The sequence below is a fragment of the Nuphar pumila genome, chromosome 4, assembly GCF_984573655.1.
Source record: "Nuphar pumila chromosome 4, dmNupPumi1.hap1.1, whole genome shotgun sequence".
NCBI classification, from domain to species: Eukaryota; Viridiplantae; Streptophyta; class Magnoliopsida; order Nymphaeales; family Nymphaeaceae; genus Nuphar; species Nuphar pumila.
In genome coordinates, this window is record NC_143252.1 from 127,347,023 (window position 1) to 127,359,910 (window position 12,888).

At 42.2% G+C, this 12,888-nt stretch overlaps 1 protein-coding gene across 6 annotated transcripts in view; it reads left to right on the forward strand.

Annotated features, from left to right (window-relative positions):
* The first annotated feature begins 1,965 nt into the window (after positions 1–1,965).
* Positions 1,966–12,888, forward strand: part of LOC149840983 (NAP1-related protein 2-like) — a 70,708-nt gene continuing 59,785 nt past the window's right edge. For 4 of the 6 annotated variants that reach the window (XM_090003519.1, XM_090003517.1, XM_090003520.1 and 1 more), the window contains exon 1: positions 2,074–2,354. In XM_090003519.1, coding sequence (XP_089859645.1) covers positions 2,088–2,354 — 267 coding nt within the window. In that variant the 5' untranslated portion in view covers positions 2,074–2,087. Of the gene's footprint in view, positions 1,987–2,073; positions 2,355–2,658; positions 2,719–12,888 lie in introns of those variants that run through there. The other 2 variants (XM_090003518.1, XM_090003522.1) reach the window with 2 other exon arrangements.

A 12,888-nucleotide genomic window follows, 5' to 3' on the forward strand; every position in this document is an offset into this window, starting at 1 on the left:
AAACCCCTCCTTAACACCCCGCTTTTCCTCTCTTATTCCTTCCTTCCTCTCATCATTCACTTTCATCATTCTTCTTTGTTTTTTTTAAGTTATATATATCTTTTTTGTTTTGATTTTTTCTCTCATATGAGAGGCTAGGTTAGGCAGCAAGGAGTCTCTATACTCAAGTGAATGAGTAACAGGCTGCTGTCAATCAATACAAACCAAGCTCTTGGTGCTTTGACCCAAGGTGAGATGCTTTATGCTATAAATTTTTTTATTTATTATTTTTTTTTTGTATGGTCAGCTTGGGCGACAAGGGAATCTCTACTTTCAAGTGGGCTCATGATGAGCCCAATGCACGAGTTTAAGGGGCTGACAATGCATGCAGCATGCATTAGTCTAAGGTAAAAACCACCCTAGTCAAAGCCTAGTTAAAGTGCTTGAGAGCAACATGGGTCTCACGTAGTTGACCTGGTTGGTCAGCCCAGAATGGGATGACCATGACCCTCGAGGTAAAAAATACCCCTGTTAGGTCTCAAATTTACTCAAATTGCCCTCAAAACTTGTTGAGGGTGTTCTAAAGCCAATTCAAACCCGAGTTCGATGAAATAAAAGTGAAAATTCATCAAAATTTTGTTGTGAATCTATTCTCAACTTAAATAATAAGGTTTGCTGGCCCTAAATGTCCAAATTCTTTTTAAAAAGAATTACTCAAAAATCAGGGTTTTAACACTTATGATATGAATATATCATGAAGGAAAAATCCAATTAGTGTATGTTAAACCTCATGATGTCATGGTTAAACCCATACTATATGTGAAAAAGTATTATAATTCATATGATGAAGAAAATTCATATCACTATATGGAAAACAACCCATAACATATGTGAAAAAACTCATACTTGAATATAATGATGAAGGACATTCATATGACTATCGAAAATAACCCGTAGCATATGTTGAAAACCTCATACTTGAAATTTAACGATGAAAAAAAATCACATGATCATATGAGAAGTAACCCATAACATGTGAGAAAACATCATTTATATAACCTAAAAAATTGTGTATGGTTATTTGATGTATATTTTATCATGAACCCCGTAGGACCAAGTGAGAAATGTTGGATCTTAAATTTGGATCTAGTGTGGCCATAGAGTCTCACAACTGAATCCCATGAGCGATAAGTCAAATTATGAAATAACTTTATGGGATGTATGTAACCTAAAAATGGCTATGGAGGAAGTTATTGGATTTTATGAAGTATTATCTCTAATTAGTGATGGATTAAATCCAATCCTCATAAATGCCTATAAATGAAAACCATGACTATAATAGTTTACTAAGAGAGCTTAATTAGATGATTGAAAAGAGCCCCACGATTAAAGATTAAGCAGAATAGCTCAACCGATAAAGCATATGTTTTTTCACATAAATAAAGGTTTGAGTCCTCCTTGCACATGCCCCCATTCGATCCAGTGATTCAGTTGGATTTTTGAAACCAATTCAGACATCCTTATAGTTTGTGGGTCACATATAACACACGAACATGCAACCCATTTTGATGCCACCAACTGTTACAAAAGCCACTCCAGTGGCTTCAACTCATCATCATAACTCATGAAATGATTGTTTTAGGTTTTCCTTAAAAGTTACCATGAACTCACCGATAAGGTAGATACAGAGCACACCAAAACCCACTGTTTGTACGCATTACACCACCCATCAAACAGAAAATCCTTAGACACTTCCTCTCGCTGCATAGAATCGATTCCAGAACCGACTCTAGAGAGAGTACCTTTGTGCGAGAGTTCATTACCGACTCAGCGTGGGCTGGAGTTTGCAGAGAGAGAGAGAGAGAGAGAGAGAGAGAGAGAGAGAGAGGCGCAATGGGGGCGGTGAGGTTATTCGAGGGTTTGGGTCGGGAGAGGAGGGGTTAAGGCCGTGTTCTGGGATATTATGTAACCTATTTTATTTTATGTTTTCGGGTTTTATTAATTCAGGTATCCATTGGATTCACTTTTTTTTAGCCAAATTTTAATTTTCAAATCGATACTTGGTGTTAACCAAACAGGGCCTAAAAGGAGTAATTTTCAGAAACCGCATGAGCATAGCCAGGGGATCCCCCATATATAGACGTGTTAAAGTTGAGCCCGTCTTTACTCCGGAGCGCGCGCGCGCGAGAGAGAGAGCCTTGAGGCTTACGGAGTGCACTCTTTCCCTTCTTTCCATCCGCGCTTATAGGATGGTTACGGACAAGGGCAAGCGGTCCAAGGCCTCTGAACCACTCGAGGATGGCCACGAGCACATTGACAAGGAGCTCGTCCTCTCCATCGAGAAGCTGCAGGAGATACAAGATGAGTTGGAGAAGGCAACCTCTCTCTCTCTCTCTCTCTCCCTTACTGTTGATAAAATGTCTGTGGCCATTGCCGGTAGTTGTTTTTTCTCATTCATTGGGTTAGGTGGTCGGTAATTGACATATTGGTCGATCACCCACAGGACAAAAATAGCAATTGTTTGTTTGTACTTGGCTTTGCATGTTTCTGAAGTGCCCTCATAAGTTTCTTTGTTCGTTTGTCACTTTGATGATCAAATGCCCAGAAGAAAAAGAGAACGAGTATTTGGTAATTTTTGGGCTTGTTTTGGAGAATTTCTGCATTATTTGTGGAGGAAATCAATTCGGACGTTATGGGTTTTTACATAGGATGATTATGTGCAATGCGTATTTGCTAATGGTAATTCGTCCTCCTGTTGTTTGGACAAATCGATTCTTTTGGTGTCATTTTGTTCGGTTTGTTCTGTTGTTGAATGGTCACATGAAAATGCTTAAAATGCTCCTGGTTCCGTAAGTTTGTTTATCCTTTACGCATGGTGGTCGTTGGTTTCAATAAAATTCAAGAATCGCTATTTACAGTACATGCATACATCATAGCTTATCTAGAGGCTGTTGCTTTTCTGTACTTTTAAGTGTTCCACCTCTGTCTCATAATCACGTGTTGAAAATGAAGTTTCTCCATGTAGAAACTTTATATGTATGATCTGTCTCCTTTCTCTCTCTCTCTCTCTTTTTTTTTGAATTTTTACCCGGAGAAACTGCCCCAGGGGCAGAGACCTAGCCGCGCTGGCTCAGCCTGCCGAGCTACGGTCTCTGTCCATGTCGGCGTAAAACTCTGAGGGCTTACCCCTCTACCCCAGGGAGTCGCCAAGCTTCTGCTTGCGCAGGGGGGTGCCGGTCTCTCTTTACTCACATGTGCATGCTTCCATATCTGCATTATTCTATGGTTCAAGATTGTAGTTCAATGGCATTGCTTTTATGTTCCAGTTGTTTGGGTGCTTTGTTACATTGAGTTATTTATTGCAGTTACTTTGCAGTAGTCTGTATATTTTTATGCCTGGCTATTCTATGTGGCACTACTGGATATCAAGATAATTGTAAACAGGGACTATGGCTCATGATTTTCAAAGGAAAAGGGCACAGTTTTTTCGTTCTGTTCTGGAAATTTTATTCATAATGTACTTCTTTTATAAGGGTCGAACTGATTTTTTAGCTTTTTATCTAAGTGTTGCTTCATTGTTGAAAATGTGGATCAACAATTGCATTGGAATTTTGTTGTGTTAGATGGATTTTCTGTTTTTATAAAAGAAAAATGAAAGCACACTGTTTTTATCTCTAACCTCAACCATGTGTTGTTCAAACTATGGGCAAGTCGATCTGAGTAGCTTGATTGATTTCACAATATTCTATTTCACCAGCAAATAAATGTGCAGCATTATACAGTTATATCATTGAACTCTATTCTCGTCGAGAGAACATCTCATTACAATGACTGTGAATTGTTAGTCATGGTGGAAAGTCCAATGTTTAGTAAGTACTAAGTAATAATAACCTCCCTTTTCAAAAAGAAAAGAAGAAAAAAGAAATAAAAAGGAAAGAAAACAACTGTGCTGCAGCATAATAAAATGGACTTGGAAATTATAATAGCCTTGCATATCCTGACGTTTATAAATCATTATGCAGAAATATGAAAAGATCATAAATACTTCTTTATCTTTCATGAAACTAGTAGGTGGAAAACGTTGCTATCTTATTTTTTTCAGACACAATAAAGGATCCTTCTTTTATTAATGATTAATAAAGTATTGTCACACCTAAGCATTACCTGGGCAACATTTTCTGAATGGGATTGAGAAGAAAAAAGGATGAAAAGACAGTGTCGACCATAGTTTGTGTATGTGCTTGGGTGTATGTATGTATAGTTTCTCACACATACATGTACGGCATGTGTGTATGTATGTATGCGTGTGTGTTTGTGAGCACATGTAAAGGTGCATACCCATACATATATGGAATGTGTATATGTGTCTGTGTCTGTGTATGTGCTCAGGCTATCTGTTTCTTAAAGTTGCTTGTATATAGTTTTCTCTTGGCCTTTTTAAGCTTATAATATTCTCTTCAACAAACTGAAAATGTTGTTAATTCTAGCTTCTCCTTTAAATGTATTCAGGAATATCCTGAACAGGGTTAAGTCATTCTTGATTTGGTAACCCTTTATCTATATATTTAATATTTAGATACGAGACATACAAGCAAGCATAATGCTCTATGTGCATCATGCAAGGTTTGAAAACCATTGTCTCAAGAATCGACCCAGGCATACTTGACTTGGACTCGGTTGAGTCAACCCATGACCTTGCTTGTACTAATCTAGTCGGTTTGAACAAGTTATTTGGGTTGACTTGCCAGATATTTGAACAATGGTATCGTGGGTTTGGAATCTTTGGATTAACTTATTGGAGCAAGAATACTCTTGGCTGATGATTCCCACCAGTATTGTTTGTTTGCATTTTTCCCATTTACTTTTAGAAAAATCTCCTAGACAGGTTTGGATCATTTTGGCATTTTCTTTTGAGCTGTACTATGTTATTATCGACATGTACATGTACTTGTGCATGAACATGAGTATATATTAACAAATAACAACTTCAAGTTACAAACCAAAATACAACATATGGATAGACCAAAAGGGCTCTGCACACCTGGTTAGGTGGTTTGAATTATCATTCAAGTTGAAGGATGACATGAGTTCAATATCTGGATGTGTGTCCATTGCTGCAAGGTGGAAGTGATGTGTAACTCTCGTTGGGCAGTGAGGGGGTACCTAGAGGTTTTATACCTATAAGGTGGCTTGGCAATGGGCCGGATGAGCCCATCCCCAACTCTCCTGCATGGTTGGTTTCCTTCGTTATCAGTAAAAGTGAAAAGCAGAAACAGCATATCTACTTGGTGCTGATAAAATATCGAAACATAAAAGTTATTACTTATTAGCTTTCAACAAGTATGTAAGTTTTGGAATTTTACTATGCTAGATCTTTTATGGTCTGCAGTTAAGGTAGACAAGTTTAACTAATAGATTATAATTCATGTTAGAAACCTACCTACCTCTCTCTTACAGCTATCAATAGATCCAACTAACTGAGAATATGCCCTCATTTGAAAAATCCTCGCTCCACAACTAGAAGTAGGCGTATGAGGATTAGCAGTTTTAAAAGTGAGGATTTGGGAAGTGGGATGCAACAGAGAAACAATGTTCTGAATAGTTTGGGAAGTAAATGGGTTTTCAAGGAACAGTGGGGTATCAATGGGAGTGACAAGTATCAATGGGAGTGACAAGGGAATGGATATCATAATATATATGTTAAGGACAGGACAAAAATATACATACGACATTAAAAAACAATGATTATGGAGCAATGAAGACTTGAATGTCATTGATAAATAGTAAGTTCACCTTATGTGTCATGGTATAAAAAATAAGAACATATTTGTTGCAAACAATTGAGATATATTTTACCAACAATTAATGCATTATAGATTCTGAATAAATGTAATCCAAGATGTGTAATCATTTCTAAAGAACAACAATTTAATATTGGAATTCAAACTACTTTATTTGTCAGAAGGCTTGTAAAAGCCAATCGAGAGAGCACAATAAAAGGAGAGCATCCATTGGGCCACTTGACTTCGTGCTTTGCCTATTGCTATAATTAGCTAACTGTCCCTTATTTTTAAAAAAATTTCATGAAAAAATAAAATAAAATAAGGGAAATATGAGTTTTAAATGTCCCTTGCTTGTTTTGAAATTGCATGTGGGTTTCCAGGAATCACAATTCCCTTTATCCAGTAAAAGTAATTCTTGAAAACAGGAGTATGCTTCTTGAGATATGGGAATTGCAATTCTTGGTGTAGAGGGAATTGCTGTTCTTTGTAACAGGAATCTTGATTCCTTAGCACTCACCACACATTTAGGAAGCAGACGGCTTCCTTCTTCCACTTCCCATCATGATAAGTTCTAGTAAAGCTAGCTTTGCTCAATATGCAAAAATGTGTGTGATCATGTTAGTAAAACAACTATGTAACTTTCAGGATTCTCATTTTTCTTGCATGCATATATATGTAAACAATATTTTATATATCATAATCATGCATAATCACAATTCTTTTTGCCATTTTGGCAAGCTCGGGGTACAACACACATACCCGCCGAGTCCAAACCATGCTGCCTGTACACGGGACAACATTGGTAGTCACATACCACCATTCCAATGCTCATATGAAGTCATGCACAATTGTTCAGTCATAAACATGCGCAATCTAGTCGTTTACCGTGCATGAAGTCCGGACATTTATCATATGTAAATCTGGAACTAAACATGAGCAATTTACATACGTGAATCTAAACTTAGCTATGAGCATTTAACAAATATGAATTTGGATACAAATATGTCTGCATCATGAGCATTAATTATATTCATACATATAAGCATGTAAATTCGGAATATGTATATGAACATATAGATCAAATTATTCATCTAAATCTGATCATATTTCTAAATCTGCAATTATGTATAATTCTGCACATGCGTGTGAATCTGGTCATATACAGAAGCATGTAAATCTGGACATTAGCATGCACATATATTCCTTTTTGAAACTGCCCTGAGTTGTACCAGTTTTACTCTTTTTAAATAGTCCTGAATCTGCCCAGAAAATTTTCTCAGAATCTGCCCAGAAAATCGTTGCCCAAATTGCTTTTTATTTTCTGTTAGTCTGCCCCGAAATTTTGTTTTTCAGTTTACCATACTGTTTATATCAGAGTTGCCGGAAGCTTCTTAGGTAGGTGGGAAGCTCGCTTCCCGAAAACTCGCTTCGGAAGTGCGATACTCCTCGCTTACGAAACTTCATGGGAATCTCGATTCCCCCACGCTTCTTCTATGCTTTCCACACACATGGTCTATGCTTCCTATATGCTTTTCTCATGTTTCTTTTCATGTTTTTCATATATTTTCTTTAAATTAGTAACCATCAATGTTAGATTTTAACAAAAAATTTAACTCTTTTACTGAAAAATCACGAAATATAAGAATGATCAATTTTATTTGTTTCTTGTTCGATTCCTATCCAATTACCATATTGCTTTATTTTTTTTAATATTTTGCTTTTAAATTGATACTTCGCTTCCCGCTTCCTATAAAATTTAAAATGCTTCGCTTCTCGCTTCCGCTTTCCGCATCGTTTCCTGCTTCCGCTTCCTAGTTTCGCAACCTTGGTTTATCTCTCTCTCTCTCTCTCTCTATATATATATATATATATATTTGTTGTTTTGGTGAATCTGCCCAGCCGACAGTCGGCTGGGCTTTAACAGGTTGTATGCCTGCCCAGCCGATTGCAGGTTGGCTGGGTTTATTCGTAAATACCACTGCCCAAAAATTTTTAAGATCTGCTCAGATGCTACTCTTTATTATTATTTTTTTTTGACAGGCATGTTGCCAGGTACAGAACATACCATTGGGTTTTGATCTTGCAACATCCCAACACCTGGTGACGTGCACTAACAACTCCCACCAAACAATCAGAGACCCTCCAGTTTTATATAACTGTTTGAGGAGAATCTTCTCTCCTTTTCCACCTCACCACTTAAAGGAGCTTATAGTTAACTGAACCATAGTAATAAATATCGTCCAAGGGAAAATCTTGAGAGATTTTTGGCAAATTTGGAAGCGAGAAAATGGTAGAAAAAATACAAGTAGAAAAGAAAGTGACAACTTTTCCATCTGTCAGATTTTTGATGGGTAAAATATTCCTCCACTTTGGGAGGAGGCGTGGAGGAATTTTTCATATTCAAACTTTTCTTTTTGTATTAGAGCAATCCATTATCTTCAAAGAATTTCATTCCATTGGCTGCCACTTTGTTGCCTTCATCCATCTTTATCTTCCTCTGGTGCACTTCCATCTTCATCTCTCTCTCTTTCTCTCTCTCTTTGAAAGGGGTCTGATCGAGTCCCTCCTCCAATAGAGGGAGATTTTCCAACCCTAATATTCTTGCTACAACAAGCAAATTTTTTTAATTTGGAAAGTTCTCATATCAAAACTTCTCATAGGAAATTTTTTCTTATGAGAATTTTTTCTTGCTTGCCAACGTGGTCTTTGAAGAAAGTTATTTTTCTCATAAAAATCTTGGGAAAATCTTGATAAATTCAAAAAATGTTAAAAAGGACAAAAATAAAGAAAATGAATTAACTTGCCAATAAAAGAGAAGGTTAGAATATATAGATAAAACAAAGAATGTCAAAATTAGAAACTTTATTCATTCTCTAAACCAAATAGGAGAAAAAAGCTTACTTTCGACTCTCCATGTAGGGAAATGAATGTTGAACTAGAAAACAAGCTCACATCATTGAGAGATAGGGATGGCAGTGGACCGGGGCGAGGGACAAGGTCTCCACCCTCACCCCGTTTCAACATCCGAACCTCCATCCCCGCCTCCATCCTCGCACGAGGATGGATTTCAACCTCCACCCCCGTTTCATGTCCTCCCTCCCTGGTCCAAACGGGGGCGAGGCGGGGCCCCATTTCCCCTTGGTCTATAGTCATTCCTTGAAGGATTGGGGACGGGGCGGGCCGGGGGAAAGACGGAGATTGAGACGGAGATGGGGCGGGGCGGGGGAAAGCGTAAGTTCATTCCCGCACGGGGATGGATTTTAACCTTCATCCCCGCCTCCATCCCCGTTTCATGCCCTTCATCCCCGATCCAAACGGGGCGAGGCGGGACGGGGCCCGTTGTCCCCCGGTCCACTGCCATCCCTATTGAGAGAGTGATGCAGTGGAGGAATCGACGTTGATGCTGTTGACGTTGGCTGGTGAAGGCACGAGTGCAGCGAAAAGGAATCAGCTTTGACACTGTTGACGTTGGCTAGTGAAGGCACGACCCTCACGGTCGTGCGTTGTGCAGAAATGAGAGAATGCCCAAATGTGAAAGATGGGCCTCAAACTTTATTTGATTAATAAATCCAATGAACAATGTAAGTAACTGTAGAATGACAGGGAACGAACAATGAAAAGGCAAAAAAAAGAAACAACTGATACGGCTGGAAGGAAGAAGACAATTTAGAAAAAAAACAAAGGGAAAACTGCTGAAGACAAAATACGGCTGCTGCAATTCTGAAATTCTCTCCCTGCGCACAAAACCCTAGAGGGGTTTTTAAAGACTTTGGTTGGATCTGGGTAGCGGGTCTGGCCTCGGACCCGATGTTGCTCCGGCATGATGTTGGATTTGGAGCTGTCCGACCCGTACTCTCTATGCTTGCCTGGCATTGGTACACAGTGGTACCTCCTCTCTATGTCTTGGAACCAGTATGGGAATTGGATCCACTGCTTGGATTCGATTCCCAGAGTGCAAATCCAGTCCCCTACGTGAGTCACGCTGTATGAACCCGGGTCCATCCTGCTCTGCATCATTCTCCCCTGGTTGGGAAAAAGTCGGCTCCGACAACTTGTTCTCACAGTAAGCATTTAGATCATGCATAGTAAATGTAGGAGGAAAGTGCCAATTTTCGAGCAGCTCAAGGAGGTAACATCGATCTAATAGGTTCGCGAGCCGGGGAAGCTCGGGCTCCTTGGTGGGAAGAAGAATGATCTTGTGGCCCTGAAAAACAAATGTGTACGTGTTCCTACGGCCGTCATGAATGGTTTTATGGTCGAACTGCCAGGGACGATCCAAAAGGATGTGACACGCACTCATAGGGGCCACATCACACCACACTTCATCGTGGTAATGCTCCCCCATGGAGAATCGAACTAGGCAACGTAGGGTGATGGGTATATCGTTCCCTTTTTTTAACCATGCCATTTTATAGTGCTGGGACAATTTTTTTGTTTTTAAACTCAAGGCGGACACAAGACTCTTGGACACCATGTCTTGCACGCCCCAATATCAATGATAACATTACATGCGCGCCCCTCACAGTTGCACCAGGTTCTAAAAATATTATTCTGCAACCATTTTGTCGGGGTCGACTCTCGGGATGTGGTCAAAACACGACGGATGATTACCAAGTTTTCGAGGCTGCCATCGAACTCTACGACTTTCATCCCGTCATTTTCCTCAACAGGTGACTCACCCTCGCTCTCACTATCAGATGCAGACTCAACAAGGCCCTCTACTAAATGGGTGTTCTTACTCGCAGTGGGACACTTGGACACAACATGACCTAACTCTTGACACCTAAAGCAACAAATGGTAGACTCATTGGACTTACCTTTGGATCTGGTGTGGTATGCGGGTCCAGACTGATTGGTTTTGCTAGGGTCGACTCCTGGGGTGGACTTTGAGTCTTCTTTCCTAGGGGAGCTCGCTCCTCTGGTTGGAAAACTCGACTTGGGTTGTCTGGACTGGTCACTACGAGAAGTCCTATGTTCTTGCCTCCTTTTCAGTTTCTCCTCCACATTCATGGCATAACTACTGGCCTGATTCAATGACTCGACTGTGATACAACTGAAGTCGTCAGAAATAGCAGGACGTAGACCGAAAATATACCTCGTGACCTGCTGGCGGGTGGTCTCCTCGATCTGCACTCGTAGGGAAAGACGATGAAACTCAACAGTGTAATCCGCCATAGTATTGGTGCCTTGATGCAGGGTCAGATACTCCTTGTAGGCTCTCTCAGCGTGATCTGACGGCACAAACTTAGACTGCATCAACCGCTGCATCTCTTCCCAAGTCTATACGTGCCCTAATCCCTGTCGCTCCCTCGACCTCTGCAGCTCAACCCACCATGTCTGCGCTAGGCCTCTCAACCGGGTAGAGGCTATAGAGACACGACAGTGCTCGGTGACCTCGTGGTAGTCGAAGAAGAACTGGACGACATATGACCAATCGAAGAACTGTTTCGCATCGAACCGACCTGCGAACTCTGGAAGCTCCAACTTCACCCCGTACGTGGAGGAGCGCTTTGGTGCTCTCTGCTGACGGGCCTCCACCATGCTTGCGGGGTACTCGTTCCAAAAAGTATCATCCTTCCACACTACTCCATCATCGCGGTTCTGCTCTCCTGGCTGCTGGTGCTGTTGTACCCCGACGACGTGTGGTCGACGCTCAGGTCGCGGCGGTTCTTGCTGGATCTGCCTCGGTCTGGCTGGCCCGTGGGCGGGAGCTAGCTGTGCCCGACGTTGGGGCACCGGGGTGACAGGAGGTCCAAGGTAAGGTGGATGGGTCTCGGGTTCTAGGTGGGTAGGAATGGCATAATATGGGTTTGGGTTAGGATACTGGAGTTGGGTCAGATATGATATTGGATTCTGGATCAGGGTTGGGTTGATGGGTTGGTTCGGGTTTGGGTACAGGGTCTGGTTGGTATATTGTTGGGTTGATTCGCCCGATGGGATGTGGATCGGGTCTATTCCTAAACTACTCGTCGGACCCAGATGTGGATAGGTTGGATCGAGGATCGAGTTGTGGGGATAAGAGGCTTGGTTTGAACTCGATCCGCGATCCATATGATTATGTGTCTGGTTTTGACCCGACTCAAATCCAAACTGGAGCTCCGTTCGGGTTCGATACGTGTCTGGGTCGGCATTGAATCTATTTTGGGGCTCAAAAACAATAGATTGGACCTGGTTCGGGGCAGTCTGCTAATCAGACCCAACTGGGTAGGTCGAGTGAAGGGGTTCGAGACCCAGACCCTCTCCCTGAGACCCAACGGATGGTCTCAGCGAACCGGGTCTGTCCTGTTGAGGTGAATAGTGGGCCGGACTCTCTTGGGTTCAACCCAATCCCAAGAGGCCCACCTGCTCCCGCTCGCGGATGTGCTGCCACGGGGCCTCCTCGCACGGGATCAGGAGGGCAAAGAGAATCCTTACCGGGTCGGGTTGACAAACCCAGGCCTAGAATAGCACTCAGCGTGATGCTGGGGTCCTGCAGACCCGACCCGGTTTGCGGCACAGTCCCCGTGTATCACTGCCACGAGCCTAGGCCTGCGGCAGGACCCGACGTGACGCTGGGGTCCTGCAGGCCCAGCCCTGTTTGCGGCGCAACCCCCGTGACTCGAGGCCAGGGCAATATTGCACCCGCGACGTGGGGTTGCCCTGCCCTATTTTCCTGGTTCAGATGGATGGTACCAATCGCGTGTGACGCCGCTGCTGTCGAACCCGGGAGAGGGGGGGGGATGCTGGTTGCGGGACAGCGACACAGTCGGGTTGAAAGGGCGTCGGCTGGACTGTTTCCGCACCTGCTACGACCTCCAACTCAGCCCCTATCCTTTGCCGTGAGGTCGCATATGGCTCCATCTGCGACTCAAGGGCGACGACTCGTCCTTCGACCCTATCAAGTCGCCGTGATATGCTTGCCGCGTCCCGGCTGATATGCAACACGTTTTCCTGCATCTTTGTCATCATCTCCATCATCCACATGATTGGGTATGTGTTGTCGGCATCCTCCTGCTCGATTTCTGTCGTCGGATCGCCCCTCACCTCTGAAACCATCTTGCTGACGAGGGGAACGACGCTGACTCTGATACCACTTTGATGCAATGGAGGAATCAACGTTGATGCTGTTGACGTTGGCTGGTGAAGG